We start from the raw sequence: 13,768 nt of genomic DNA on the forward strand, positions 1-13,768 counted from the left end.
ACTATTGGGGACCCGTGCTTGCACTTATGTATCTTGGTGCAAAAAATCAAGCTGGTTCTACACAGGAAAGAATTTCATGTAATCCACTAAGAGCAATGACATTCTGTTCTTTTAACTTTAAACTCACTTTGGGGAGAAATTTCATGCCCACCCTGTCTTTTCCCTTCTTCACCCACTCATTCCAATTTAAATCCTACACCAGTTTAACCACCTCATTGCACTGATAAGAGTTATAGCTCACAAAAGCGTATAACTTTTTAATAAAAATTGTTAGTCTAAAATAGTACTACCAGACTCCTTTGTTTTTTGGGCTGCCACAGGTCTCAGTTAGAAAGGAAATTTCTTTAGGGCTAGTACAATTTCAGAATAGGATATGGAAAAATCTATGTCATAATGACATCTGCCATTGGAATAGATTTCATGTTCCCTGTGAAATCTGTCCCTGCAAATTTTAGAGAAGAGTATTAATTCCTCATTACAAAGAAGAAGTCACATTACATGATTAGATGTCAACTCACATAATGTTGGATGTAGCATATGGGATCTTTGACAGAAATAAATTTAAGAGTAGTCTTACCAAAATTAAGGGAACTTAATTTAGGCATGACTAAATATGTCTTAAGCTCAGTTTTTTTTATCCTACCGTACAATTTTGAGATAACATAAACCAAACTTAGAATAACTATACCGTATCATTCTTTAAAAATATGTTGTTTAGGTTAGTTCCGCTGAAATATACAGCGCTGAATAACTGAACTAGACAGCAATTAGGGTTCTGTAAAATATTGTTTTTGTTTACATATATTTTTATTTAATTGATTCTTTTATTGATAAATCCCTAAGCTGATTTTCAAAATATTAAAAAGAGATTTTAAATATGTAATCTATTGCATAGGTTTATGCAAATCTATTATTTTCAATGTAAGGATTATATTATAAATACATATTTCTAACAAGGCAATAAATGTAATTAAATGAAAAGGTCTCTTTTTCAGAAACCATTTTTTTGCACTGACTGATCACGAGGCAATATTTTTTCCTTTTAATTATCCATGATAATAGAGGCTGGGTCCTTTCCTTTCCTTTCCTTTCCTTTCCTTTCCTTTCCTTTCCTTTCCTTTCCTTTCCTTTCCTTTCCTTTCCTTTCCTTTCCTTCCCATACCATCATTGTCAAAAGACAATGATGGAATGGAATGGAATTGAGTGCTAAACTGCCCTTTTGTTTCTAAGTAAGGCTAAGTTATACAATAACCAATCCAAATGGTTCGTACTGAGTTAAATAGCAAAGAACTAATGTTACAACAATCATGGATATAGTCTGAGTCTACAAGTGCTAATCCTGATCTATCTAGGAAAAGACAGTTTCCTGGGAGTTTACTTTTAGGAAATATCACAGTTTTGCAATTCATCCCCGCCCCCCAGTACCACAGGAAAATCCTTTGACAGTGCTAGTTCAAGTATTCCATAGTGCTTTGCACTACCTAGCTTCATAAAACTACTTATGCTGGTCTTTTGCTACCAAGGGCAATATTTCACAGATTATTTCTACAAAATTTACCAGCATGGTGCCCATTTGGCTTGAATTATGCTGTGAAAATGACTATAACCAGTGTATTTTTTGCAGGAACTATTATTAGGCTGTTGCATGTGTTTAAATGTACAGTACGTCTTAAAAATGTCATCAAATCCAACACCATTGGGTTTAATGATCAGAATAGAATAGAATAGAATAGAATAGAATCTGGAAGGGGCCTTGGAGGTCTTCTAGTCCAGCCCCCTGCTCAAGCAGGAGAACCTACGCCATTTCAGATAAGTGACTGTCTAGTCTCTTCTTAAAAACCTCCAGTGATGGAACACCCATGATTTCTGAAGGCAAGCTGTTCCACCTGGTTAATTGTCCTCACTGTTAGGAAGTTTCTCCTTAATTCCAGGTTGCTTCTCTTTGAATGGTTTCCAACCATTGTTTCTTGTCCTGCCCTCTGGTGCTTTGGAGAATAATTTGACTGAAGGGGAACTTAGAATGCAGCAGGTTCCCATCTCGTGCACTGCTCAGTTGCCTGTCCCAGAAGGATTGGGGGTTTCTCCCTATCCTTAACTGTATATGGCCTTATGCTGGTCATTTTTCCCAGAATTCTGTTCCCATTTTATTTTTGCAAAAACAAAGCAGAACAAAGGAAAACAGGAATACAATTTTTCTCCTCCATTCCTATTTTGGTACAGTTCCTTTTTTGCAAACCAGTCCCAGGACATAGACTACTATAAAAAGGAAATCTTTGCCAATAGTTAGAATACCCCAGTGGTGCTCTGAATAGAGCTTTATGTGTGAGCTGGTGTGTTCTTTGGGGATTATGTGAGAAAGAATTTCAATTCTTATGGAAAAAAAATACATGTCTGATTTTGCACTTCTCAAATCAGAGCACGTTACTGCGCTTGTAAATCTCATATCCTGTACACACCTGAATGGATAACATCATCATCATATTACATGGGCACTGGTACTTTTTTTTCAAATTCAAACCACTTGCAGCAATATCTGCCTTTTACGTTTGTGTTCTAAAAAAACTACAGAATGAATAAAAAAAGCAAAGTTATAATAAGAAGCTAAGGAAATAGGTAATAGGAAAGATGAGAAAGATAATAGTAATATAGCCCTAATACCGGTAGGTGGTTTTACATCACAGGGAATTAGTTGTTTAGCAGAGTGATGGCATGGGGGAAAAACTGTCCTTGTGTCTAGTTGTTTTGGTATGCAATGCCCTATAGCGTCATCTTGAGAGAAGAAGTTGAAACAGTTTATGTCCAGGATGTGAGGGGTATGTAGATATTTTCACTTTACACATAATATGACTATGCGTAGTATGAATTATATACTTGTAATACATATTGGATAATGGCACAAACACTAAATAGTATGGCAATACATTAAATGTAAATACATTCGATTTTAGCACAGAAACTATTTATTTATTATCGTGGTTTTTAGTATCACCTGTTCACCGCCCTGAGTCCCGCAAGAAAGATAGGGCGGTATATAAATTTAATAAATAAAAATAAATAAATAAATAGTATGAATTCATACAAGTGAACGATAGTTAAGAATATACATATTTACGATACTCCTTGGTTTTACTTTAAATGTCTATATCACTCATTGTTATATAAACTAAACAAAACCAAGCACTAATATAACTTAGTTTCTATGCCACCTGATTCCCAGCAATTCTGGGTGGTTTATAAATTGTTAAAATATTAAAACCAACAAAAACCAACAAAATAAAAAGTAGAAACGATAAAAATGCCAAAACTGAATAGGAATAAAGAAAACAATGCAATCTAAAGGCAACTTCAGTTACCCTCACCGAAGGCCTGCACAGGCCTTCAGAGAATCAGAAATGCAACTTCCTTGAAAGTAGCCTATGTTGAATTTTATATTTTATTTATATTTATTTATTACATTTATTTATATTTATATTTTATATTATATCATAAAATATTTTATAAAAATATAATATTTCCACGTTATTTCTTAAGTTGTGGAATTCAGTATGATTCAAAATCCTTACCTTTGCCACAAATTTCAATAGGAATATATTTATAATAATTATATAGGAAACAGTTCAAATAGCTTTCCTCATGTTATTAACAAAGTAACAAGATACATGGAAACTTATTACTACCATCTGTATTAACTATAATATAGTATGAGCCCATAATGGTTTTTAAAATATATTAAAATTGATTTTAATATTTAAAGCAAGTTACTTGCTAATTTATTTTTGAGTGGGAAAACATTAACTACTTCCTATTTATAGAGAACTCTTCTGAGTGTTACTTTCTCAGTTAGCTGCTACCTACAATACATCAATAGGAAACCTTCATAGGAAAAGTTTTTCCTACAATGGAGAAAATGATATATTTTTGTTTTTTGTTATTTTGTTTTTTGTAACTTCTGTTATTACAGAGAGCACACTGTTACTGGGCCATTGTGGATAGACAAGGTTAGGTTTTCAGGCCTAATCTTAACTACATTTACTTTCAGAGAAGTAGGCTTAGCACTGCTTCCTTACTTTTAGAAAAATTTTCTCATCCCAGACATATAAATCAGGAGAAAGTATGTTGGTCTTCCAAATCTCATTATTTCCTAAAATGATTGCTTCCTTCCATGCAAATTTTTAATAAATTCTTATGGAAGCTCACACAAAGCTAAAAGAATAAAGAACAGAACAAACTCTTATCCTTTCTACTTTTTAGAAAACAGTTTCCTTTAATAGAAAATGTATATGCCAAATGATGCCAATGAAAATTAATGAAATCTAAGACATGTTAGGCAGTGAGAAAAGGATGCTATATTCTATACACAACTGGCTTCTTTATATGTACTGCTTCAATAGATAAATTACTGAGGAAATGCAGATTTTCTCTTAAGGTAACTCTCCCAACTCATATGTGCTGAACTACTTGAAAGTGACATATATGTGTACAATTTCACATGATTTATATATACAGTTTAACTGCATCTTTGGAAAAAAAGAGAGTGAACTGTGATATCCTTTCCTAATGCTCACTGAGTAGGCTTTTTAAAAATTAATGTGAAAATCTGTGTCTAAGCAAATTTGTTTTAATAAGTAAAAAGGCAAATTAACAGACAAGAATTAAGTTTTGTGGCAAATCTAGCAAAGGCTAGAGGAAAAGCCTATTGCAGAGCTGGATGGACTATTTATTGAAAAAAGCCAGGCTGCAGAAACATACTGTAATCCCAGATTCTCTCTCTGAATGCAGCAGGCACAATAATTGCTTTGTAACCCACATTCTTGTAATAAAGAAAGCAAACACAGATTAGGTCTTTTTTTATATTTCTATTCAGACTACAAAGCTGGATTAATCTGTAACCTCATAATGCACTGAGCTCAAGAATGGCAAAAAAGAAAGTATCCTTTGTCTTTTACTTACCAGTCGAGGCTGAGGACATGTGTGCTCTATCTCCTCCATGGTTTCTGAAGGAAGCTCATTAGAAAGGGATTTTGGGATACCTGTTTCTGACTCAGCATTAGTTGCAAGCACTGGCATGGCCAGTGAATGCTTCTTGTGGTGATGCCCTTTCTGCTACTCTTCTCTCAGCCAGATAATGTTTTCGCATGTAATTCTTTCCCTCCCTCGCCTTCTCCCCCTTCTCTTCTTTTCATTCCCTTGAGAAATTAAAGGTTTTTCTTTCAAGGAGAAGCCAAGAGGCAAGGCCTCAGTTTATCACTATAACAACCAGCTAGCAGCAGAGCAGTTGGTACATGATACAGTATTCTAATTTGCATGTCGCATTCTGGTTGGTTACTGTCATCATAGTACCACTTTGACTGAAGTAGCTGATATAGGCTGGGAGGCAGGTTGATATGAATGCCTTTTTTTCTTTATTTAGTGCTTTCCTGCTAAGCATCACATGACTTTACACATTTGATAATATTCTTCACATTTATTATTATACTTTTATTTCATTTTGCATTTTTCTTCCTCTTCTTTTAAATAAAAAGACACATATTGAGATTTTTGATGACTGAATTGCTCTAAGTTTTAAATTCTATTTCTGTATTTAAAAATAAATGTATAATTTAGAAAGAGGGTGAGATGAGCATAATGGAAAGTCATAAATTGAGAAGAAATATGGAGAAAAATATTGATCTAATTTAGCCCTGAATTTAACAATGCTGAGTGAGTTGAGAATTCATAAATTCATCTCAAACTTGTCAAAATAATATATACTTTTATAATATATACTATTATTTCAAGCTTGCATTCCAGTTCTTACACAATGGTGTTCTGGTGCTGAAAGGACAGCTCCTCTTAGTAGTAACTCTATGTAAGTCAGTGATCAAATAATGCTGACTTATGTAAACTAGAGATATACATAATTGATATAATTTTAAGTAAATATTTTTTGAAAGGGAATATAAAACTAATGCAAATTAATATGAAGTTAAAAAAAAAGAAAAAGAAAGAAAAAATTAAAGCGAAAGCTAACAGTGGAACAAAAGGAAAAAAGTAAAAGAAATTAGAAACAAAGTATGCTTATTATTGTTTTTATAATTTATCCTAGTGTTTATCAACCTTGACAGCTTTAAGATGTGCAGACTTCAACAATCAGAATTTCCCAGCCAGAATGCTGGCTGGAGAATTCTAGAAATTGTCATCTACACATTTTAAAGCTGTTAAGGTTGAGAAATACTGGCCTATCTTATTTAATAATCAAAGCCGTATATCATAAGTTCATTTTTTCCTGTTTTATACAAAAAGTCTATAAAATGTTTCTAATCAGCAATAAACATATTGTCTTTTCTCTGATCAAAGAAGTCAGTTTAGCTATCTTAGCCAGTTCTATCATCTTTACTGTAGGTAATGCAAAATCTTTGTATTTTTGTGCAACTTGCTGCAGCTATCATGTATAAAACAAAGTTTCATGACTTGTTTCCAACTGTTTGTTCATCAATCCAAAAGAAAAATCTTTAATCTTAATTGTTTATTAATCTTTAAAATCCTCTGAATCAGTATATGTATTTGAATCCAGAATTTTCTAGCTATTTAACAGGTAAACCAAATGAAAGTCCCTTGTTGTTCATATTTCTAACATAAATTTGAAGTGCTTTAATATTCTAGGCAATTTCTCTTGTGACATATGCAACCAATAATTTTATAAAAATTCTCTTTAATATTATAATATAGTTTATATTGCAATCCTTCCAGACACATATTTTCCCATTGTTCCAATTGTATATTATAACAAATTTTAGACCATTTTATCAAACACTTTTTCACTTGTTCTTCTTCTGTTTCAAATTAAAAGTTTATATGTTTTAGCAATTACATCTCTATCATTTGTAGACAATTCTATTTCAAAACCAGTCATACAGTGTTCAAAATCATAAATTCATTTATCTACCTTAAATCCTTCTAATAATTGTAAATAAGAGACCATTGATAGCTATAGCCCTGAGCCACAAAGCTATTTTCAGGCACAAACTGAATTTGATCTATTGCATATTCTCAATATGGCATGTCTAACATTATTCTTAACTTTATTGTATCACAAATACCCAATTTTCAGATTATGTTATACTAACACCAGAAGTTTTCTATTTCTCAGTAATACCCACTCTTCCATCAAAACCAAATAGCAAGCTGCAAAATACAATTTCAAATCAGGTAACCCCTATCCTCCTTTCTTCTTTGCATAAACACCTTGTTTTTAACTCATGTTTTTTTTCTCTTGCCACAGGTAGATATGTCCCTCTGTCACTGTTTAAATGGTGCATCAGTTGTCAAAACAACTATTGTCTAAAACAAAAACATCATTCTAGGGAAGACATTCATTTTTATCATAGAAATTCTCCCCAGCAATGAAAGTTGTCATTTCTCACATGTCTTTTAAACTTCATTTCATGTCTTATTTATCATGTTTTATTTTGAAATAACATACAATTCATATTTGTCTTACTGATACTCAATATCATACCTCCTTCTCAATCTTAAAACCCATTTTATTCATCAATTCTGTTTGATCTTCTATTTTCACGTTTTTGCTAGCATCATCTTGTTTATTCATTTTAAAACTGCTAATGCACAAAATTATTTACATTTACCCATCAATATTTCAATCCCCTTTAAAGAGCTTCCAGAACCAACACCAAATTATCTGCAAAATGCCTTAATTTATAAGTTTCTTTTTTAATCTTTATTCCCACGAACTCATTTTATATCTCTATTGTTTTTCAAGAACAAAAATAAACGAGAAAGGAGAAAGGAGACTGCCTTGTTCCTTTTTGTATCTCACAGGATTTTGTTAGATCTCCATTATTTGTGTTTTCTATTAAGTGTAAATCAATCTTATCCATTTTGTAAAGTTCTACCCAAAATTTATATCTTACAAAACCTTGAACAAGAAAGCCAAGTTCAAACTGTCAAAGGCCTTCTCTGAATCTAAAAGACCAATGTGGCATGTTTTTCATTATGTGCTCCAAATATTCCAAAGTGTCCAACACATTTGTAATATTGTCCTTTAACTGTCTTTTAGGTAAAACCCACATTGATCCTCAAGAATAAATTCTTGCAAAATTATTTTCAATCTATCAACTAGAATGTGAACTTGTAGTTATTATTCAATAATGAAGCTGCCCTATTGTTTCTTGTTAAAATTAAATCTTGTCTCTTTTTGTATATTAATGCTATATTGGCCTCTTCCCAACTCTCTGGCCTCTTTCCTCCCTGTAAGATAGAATTCAGAATGGTTTGTAAATGTTGTAAAAATTCATTCTCAAAACATTTATAATAAAAACCTGATAATCTGTCTGATCCAGGCACTTTCCTAGTTCAAACACTTTTACAGCTTCAGAAACTTTCCTTATTGTTATAGGTTTCTTAACAACCTGTTCCTCTATAATTCTGGTAAATTTTGTTTATTTAGATATTCATCTATTTTCTTTAGAGACGTGTCACTTCTTATATACAAATGGAAACAAAGTTGATAAAATGCTTTTTGTATGTCCACATTGTCCATTAATATACTATCTCTCTCTTGTAATTTTAATACATTTTTTCTTTTTCTTTTCATTATTTATTTGCTATTTCTCTGGCTTATTTGCAAACCTATTTTTTCTTTATATAATCATTTTTATTTTCATTTCTCTTACTATTAATATAGGTAACTATCATTGTTAAAGCTTACTTTGTTGAGAAATATATCTTCTCTGGAAATTTAATTCTTTTTTTCTCTTTATTTCATCCAAAATAGCTTTTATGTGTCAAATTCACAGGATTATGATTTGAAAAAGGCTTTACTGTTTATGTCCATCTCTACTTTATGAACCTTGGTAGTCAAATTGTTTGAAATCCAAATCATATCTGTTCTTGAAAAGGAGCTATATGTCTTTCAGACAAATATATATACTTTCTCGAATTGCCATTTTTCTGTCTCCATATATCAACAACCCCTAAATTGTCTATCAAGTTAAAAAAACTTTAATAATTTGCCTTGCGTAATATTAATATTTTTCTCAGAAGTTCTGTCCAATTGTGGGGAGAGATCACTCCATTCCAATGCCCCATCCATAAGAAAAGCCTATTAAACTTTTTCATAAGAAAAGCCTATTAAACTCTCCATAATAAAATTATTTATGAAACAATACTTGTTCTCATTTGGATCATAAATTCCCAGTGTCATATTGACTTCCACCCAATAAATCTACCATGCTCATCAGTCAATTCAAGTTCTAGTTTTGGTTGGGGATTTATTTATTTATTTTCTCATCTTTTTCATCTTTTTTCTTTTCCCCCCTTTTTTCTCCTTCCTTCCTTCCTTCCTTCCTTCCTTCCTTCCTTCCTTCTCCTGCTAAAATAATTCTGTTTTCTGAGAAAATAATTTCTCAGAAAAGGGAAAATTCTGTTCCCTTTTGGTAAAGGCAAGTTATGCAAACAAAGGAAATGAGGAAGAAACAATAAGTAAAAGGAACTGAGGCATGAAATAAGAAAAAGAGAACGAAATATAGCTAAAACTAATTTATATCTAATCATTCATTACAAATCTCCTTCCTTCCACCACATCCATCCACTATTTCATACATTTTACTTTTGTTCTTCTCATTTCTCTTTTCAGAATTTATCAGTTCCACCCAATATCATAATTATGTCTGTGTGTGAAGTAAAAACAAGTTTTATCTTCCTAGACTTAAAAATATGCAGAGACAGTAATTGTAGCCGTTATAAAAGTGGACATGTTGAAAAGATTGTGATACATCTAGATAGAATGGTTTTCCAGTTCTAAGAAATGGCTGTAAAAACTGGATCACCAGAGAGGCTGAACAAAACAAATGTCTCTTTGAATTAAGGGACTGAAGAAAAGTGCGAGAAGATCTTGAGCTACAAGAAAAACAAACTAGATTGTTCAATGGAAGCACTAATAATGAAGCTAATTTTTTTTAATATTATGGATATGTAACAGAAAGGTAAGAGTTACTGTAAAAAAGTTTATACCTGGAAAAGTTAATCAAAAAAAGAGGCTGACAAGAGACAAGTTGGCAAGATAATATCACTAATGACACAAGCACAGCCTTACAAGCAATGAAAGAAGCAGTTACTGCAAATCCTGTAAAAATGTCCATCAGATCAAAAGGAGTCAGAAACAACTGAATAGCAAAGTCCAAAACATACAAAAACCTGATATATTTGCAGTTCCTAGCCTGCTCTTGTTTTAGTAAACAATTAAACTCTGGATAAATGAAATGTTTCTTATCTTTAACTCTATAATCTAGTCAAGCAATTAAGTCAAAGCCTGCTAAATATTCTTCTCATATAATATTCTTTGATTGAAACACCAAGAGGTAAAAATATAAAAGGGGCTTGCTGAATCTAGTCACAGTAGCAAATCAGATTGCACATTCAAGACAAGACAGGATGACAATAGCAACCTTCTAATTATGATCCCCCAAACCTATGAATTAAAAAAAAGTCCAAGACATTTTCCTGCATGAAAGGGAGCATGAAATATCGCTCTTAATATCAAGATACATTCTACACAATGTCAGCGATGTGTCAATAGCTATTGATGATCTTCCTTTCTCTGATTTTTTTCTGAAAGCTGTTCGGTTTGGTGACCACACCATTTTGTGATAGCAAATTTCAAATGTGATTACATGCTATATTTAGAAGTAGTTTCTATCATTCTGAACTGACAGACTGATTCAGATTCTAGTATCAAGAGAAAGGGGGAAAAAACCTATATGCTTTTCCTCCAGCATGCATAAATGTGTATAATTCAATTATGCATTCCCTTATTCCTCTTTTATCTCTAAGTTATAAAGTCCCAAACAGAATAATATTTGCTTATATGGAAACAACTGTGCCTCATTTGGTTTGGTTAACCAATTGGTCCTTTCTTCAAGATAAACAAGATCATTTTAAAAATGCAATAATCAGAACTTGAGACAGTATCCCAGTTTTGGTTACATCATAGAGTTGTAGAATAAAAGCATTAGAATTTTGTCAATTTTAATTTCAGTTCCTTATTGAATAATGGTTGATGGAATCTACCATTTTTACAATGAGCTGATATTATATACTACATCCAGCAAACCTCCTTTGTCTCCATATTTGCACAAAACTTTATCACTTTATTATACTCTCTATCTACATTAACAAACATCACTTAAACACCAATATAACATTGATATATATCAAAACTGAAAAAAATAAAAAAATACACATAGATCAAGGATAGCATAAAACCATGCATTCCAAACATTTTGCTCAGTTACCTCTTGCACCCTTTCATTCAGAATTCAACACCTCTGCAGCCATGCTTAACACACTAATAACCTGTAGTTCTTGCTTTCACTCTTATTTATCATATTTACATCTTACTGTAATCTAAGAACTCTCAGAAGTTTCTAGGATAGGAAAAAATAATTAAAACATTTACAGAACATTAAACATAGCAGTGTCAATTATATATTATTAAATCACCATTAAAACAAACCAATCAGTCATTTCAATAATAATCACAAACACAAAGGCAAAAAATAAAAAGAATCAAAGATGGTATAAACCATAAACTTAGCAAAACACACTCTGGAAAAGTTCCATTTTTAGCATTTTTCTAAACTAATTTGATCTCACTTGAGCGACTCTTCCAGAAAATTCCACTGAAAAATAATGCCTCTTGGCTTTGCTCCCTTCACTTCTCAAAAGTGTAGAACAAGGATGATGTAGTTGATGATGAACTGGTAGGTGAGACTACTTCAGGGTCAAGCAGGCAGTCTTGCAGGTATTCAGGTACCAAGTCATAAATACCTTTGTAGGTCAAATAAGCATTTTAAATTGAACATAACCAACAGCAACCAATGCAGGCCCTGCAATGTTAGTGTTATATGTTCCCATCATCAGCTTTAGTTGCAGTTGTAGTGCCAGCAGAAGTTGGATAAAGGGCCCTCTACCCATGGCTTCTAGTTGATGCTCCAGCAAGAGCCATGAGTCCAGAAACATCCTCAAATCCTAAATTGGTTCTTTCAAAGATATTGCAAGCTTGTCCAGTGACAATACTGGTGTCAACTCCATCTTGCTGCACTTTTAATTTCAGCCTGTTTTCTCCATGCAAAAGCCAGTACAACAGGAATCCAAATCACAGATGGCAGAGAATACTCTAGATACAACTCCTGCACTTTGTGTATATTACCCATGTAATTATATCTATATTATCTATATAAATAATATTAAGAATGGAAGATTAATGTTTATATTTAATTTGCATTATTTTATTTAGTTATTTATTAGATTTGTGTACTGCCCATCTTGTCTAGAGGTAGCTTATTGCAGTACTACTTACATTTTGGTCCCTTGCAAGGGGCCATGCCTTCAAATACTTTCTTTTTGTAAGAAGTGTAGTGAAAACTTGCATTAAGATAATCTCCATATATATGTACATCATACATGCACAACACACAGTAAGACTATTTAGTGTGTTCAAATATGTGTTATATAATAGCTTATACATATGTAATATATAATCTTTGACAATTATCTGGCTCAATAATTTGGTATGATAAAGTTATATTTACTTCATAAAAATGATAATCCTACTCACCTTTCGATGACATAGATAGGCATTTAATGTAGCTTCTTCTGTCTTGTATTTCTGCTGGCCTACCATTGCTGCTAATATGCTTTAAATCCCTTTGCATGCACACTTTTCATTTACAAATTGAACAAATATTCTTTTTCCACTTCATAGAAACGGACAAAGGTTTTGCCAAGTTGTACATTATGACTGTTGAAATAAGGTTAAAGATCATGTCAGCATAACTTGCTGGAGATAAGACTATTTGCAATAGGATGACTGAAACTGCTGATCGGTTTTCTCTTTTTCAGGTCTATATGCAATGTTATGGCTTGCTAAGTTATAAAAAAGATCTACTCAGATCTCACTGGAGCTGTGCATCAGAAAATCTAACATGCTTATTTGAAATTTCAGTCTAGGAAGCAATTAAGATTTGCACATATTAAAGACCAGACACTAGGATAAAAGACTTAATTTTTAAAGAAAGCCAGTTTGGTCTAGTGGTTAAGACACCAGGCTAGAAAGAAAGAGACTATGAGGTTCAAGTTCAACCTTAGCCATAAAAGCCATTTGGGTGACCTTGAGCCAATCACTCTCTCTCAGCCCAACTCACCTCACAGAGCTGTTGTGGTGGGGAAAACAGAAGGAGGAAGGTGTGTTGAATATGTTTGTTGCCTTGAGTTATTTGTGAAAATAATAAAATTGGGATAAAAATGAATGAATGAATGAATAAATAAATAAATAATTTCCACTGAAGCAATGATAACAGACAATTTTTGTGTAGCACAAAGCATTGTATTTCAATGCAAATGTGTTAAAATGCAATTCAATTCAGTTTAGAAAATAATCCTAGTAATTAAAAAATAAAAAGTAATGTGATCATAAAGACTAATACAGTAGTACATACATGTGAAGTTGAATTCTTAAGCACACGTTCTTGGAGTAAGAATCCCAGTATCTTGGTGAGATATTTTAACAAGCTTGATAAGTCATGCATAGGGCAAGCCTATCCATAATGGAATATAAAACAACTCATTCCTGGTAATGAACAAGCTGTCTGTATTCCTACTAAACTGTATTCCTACTATATTCCTACTGAACCACAAATCAGCCATCCACATGTAGGTCTAGACTCTAGAATATTGTGCTAAATCCAGCCAGTGTCAGTTGTTTATGTCT

At 32.4% G+C, this 13,768-nt stretch overlaps 1 protein-coding gene across 2 annotated transcripts in view; it reads right to left on the bottom strand.

Moving 5' to 3' along the window:
* Nucleotides 1–13,768, bottom strand: part of PCYT1B (phosphate cytidylyltransferase 1, choline, beta) — a 40,856-nt gene that overhangs the window by 25,734 nt on the left and 1,354 nt on the right. Inside the window, exon 2 of one of the 2 annotated variants that reach the window (XM_015827877.1) lies at nt 12,617–12,799. In XM_015827877.1, the coding sequence (XP_015683363.1) occupies nt 12,617–12,682 (66 nt within the window). In that variant the 5' untranslated portion in view covers nt 12,683–12,799. Of the gene's footprint in view, nt 1–4,950; nt 5,916–12,616; nt 12,800–13,768 lie in introns of those variants that run through there. The other variant, XM_015827885.1, reaches the window with a different exon arrangement.

This window comes from Protobothrops mucrosquamatus, unplaced genomic scaffold (genome assembly GCF_001527695.2).
Source record: "Protobothrops mucrosquamatus isolate PMUCROS unplaced genomic scaffold, P.Mucros_1.0 scaffold_217, whole genome shotgun sequence".
NCBI lineage: Eukaryota > Metazoa > Chordata > Lepidosauria > Squamata > Viperidae > Protobothrops > Protobothrops mucrosquamatus.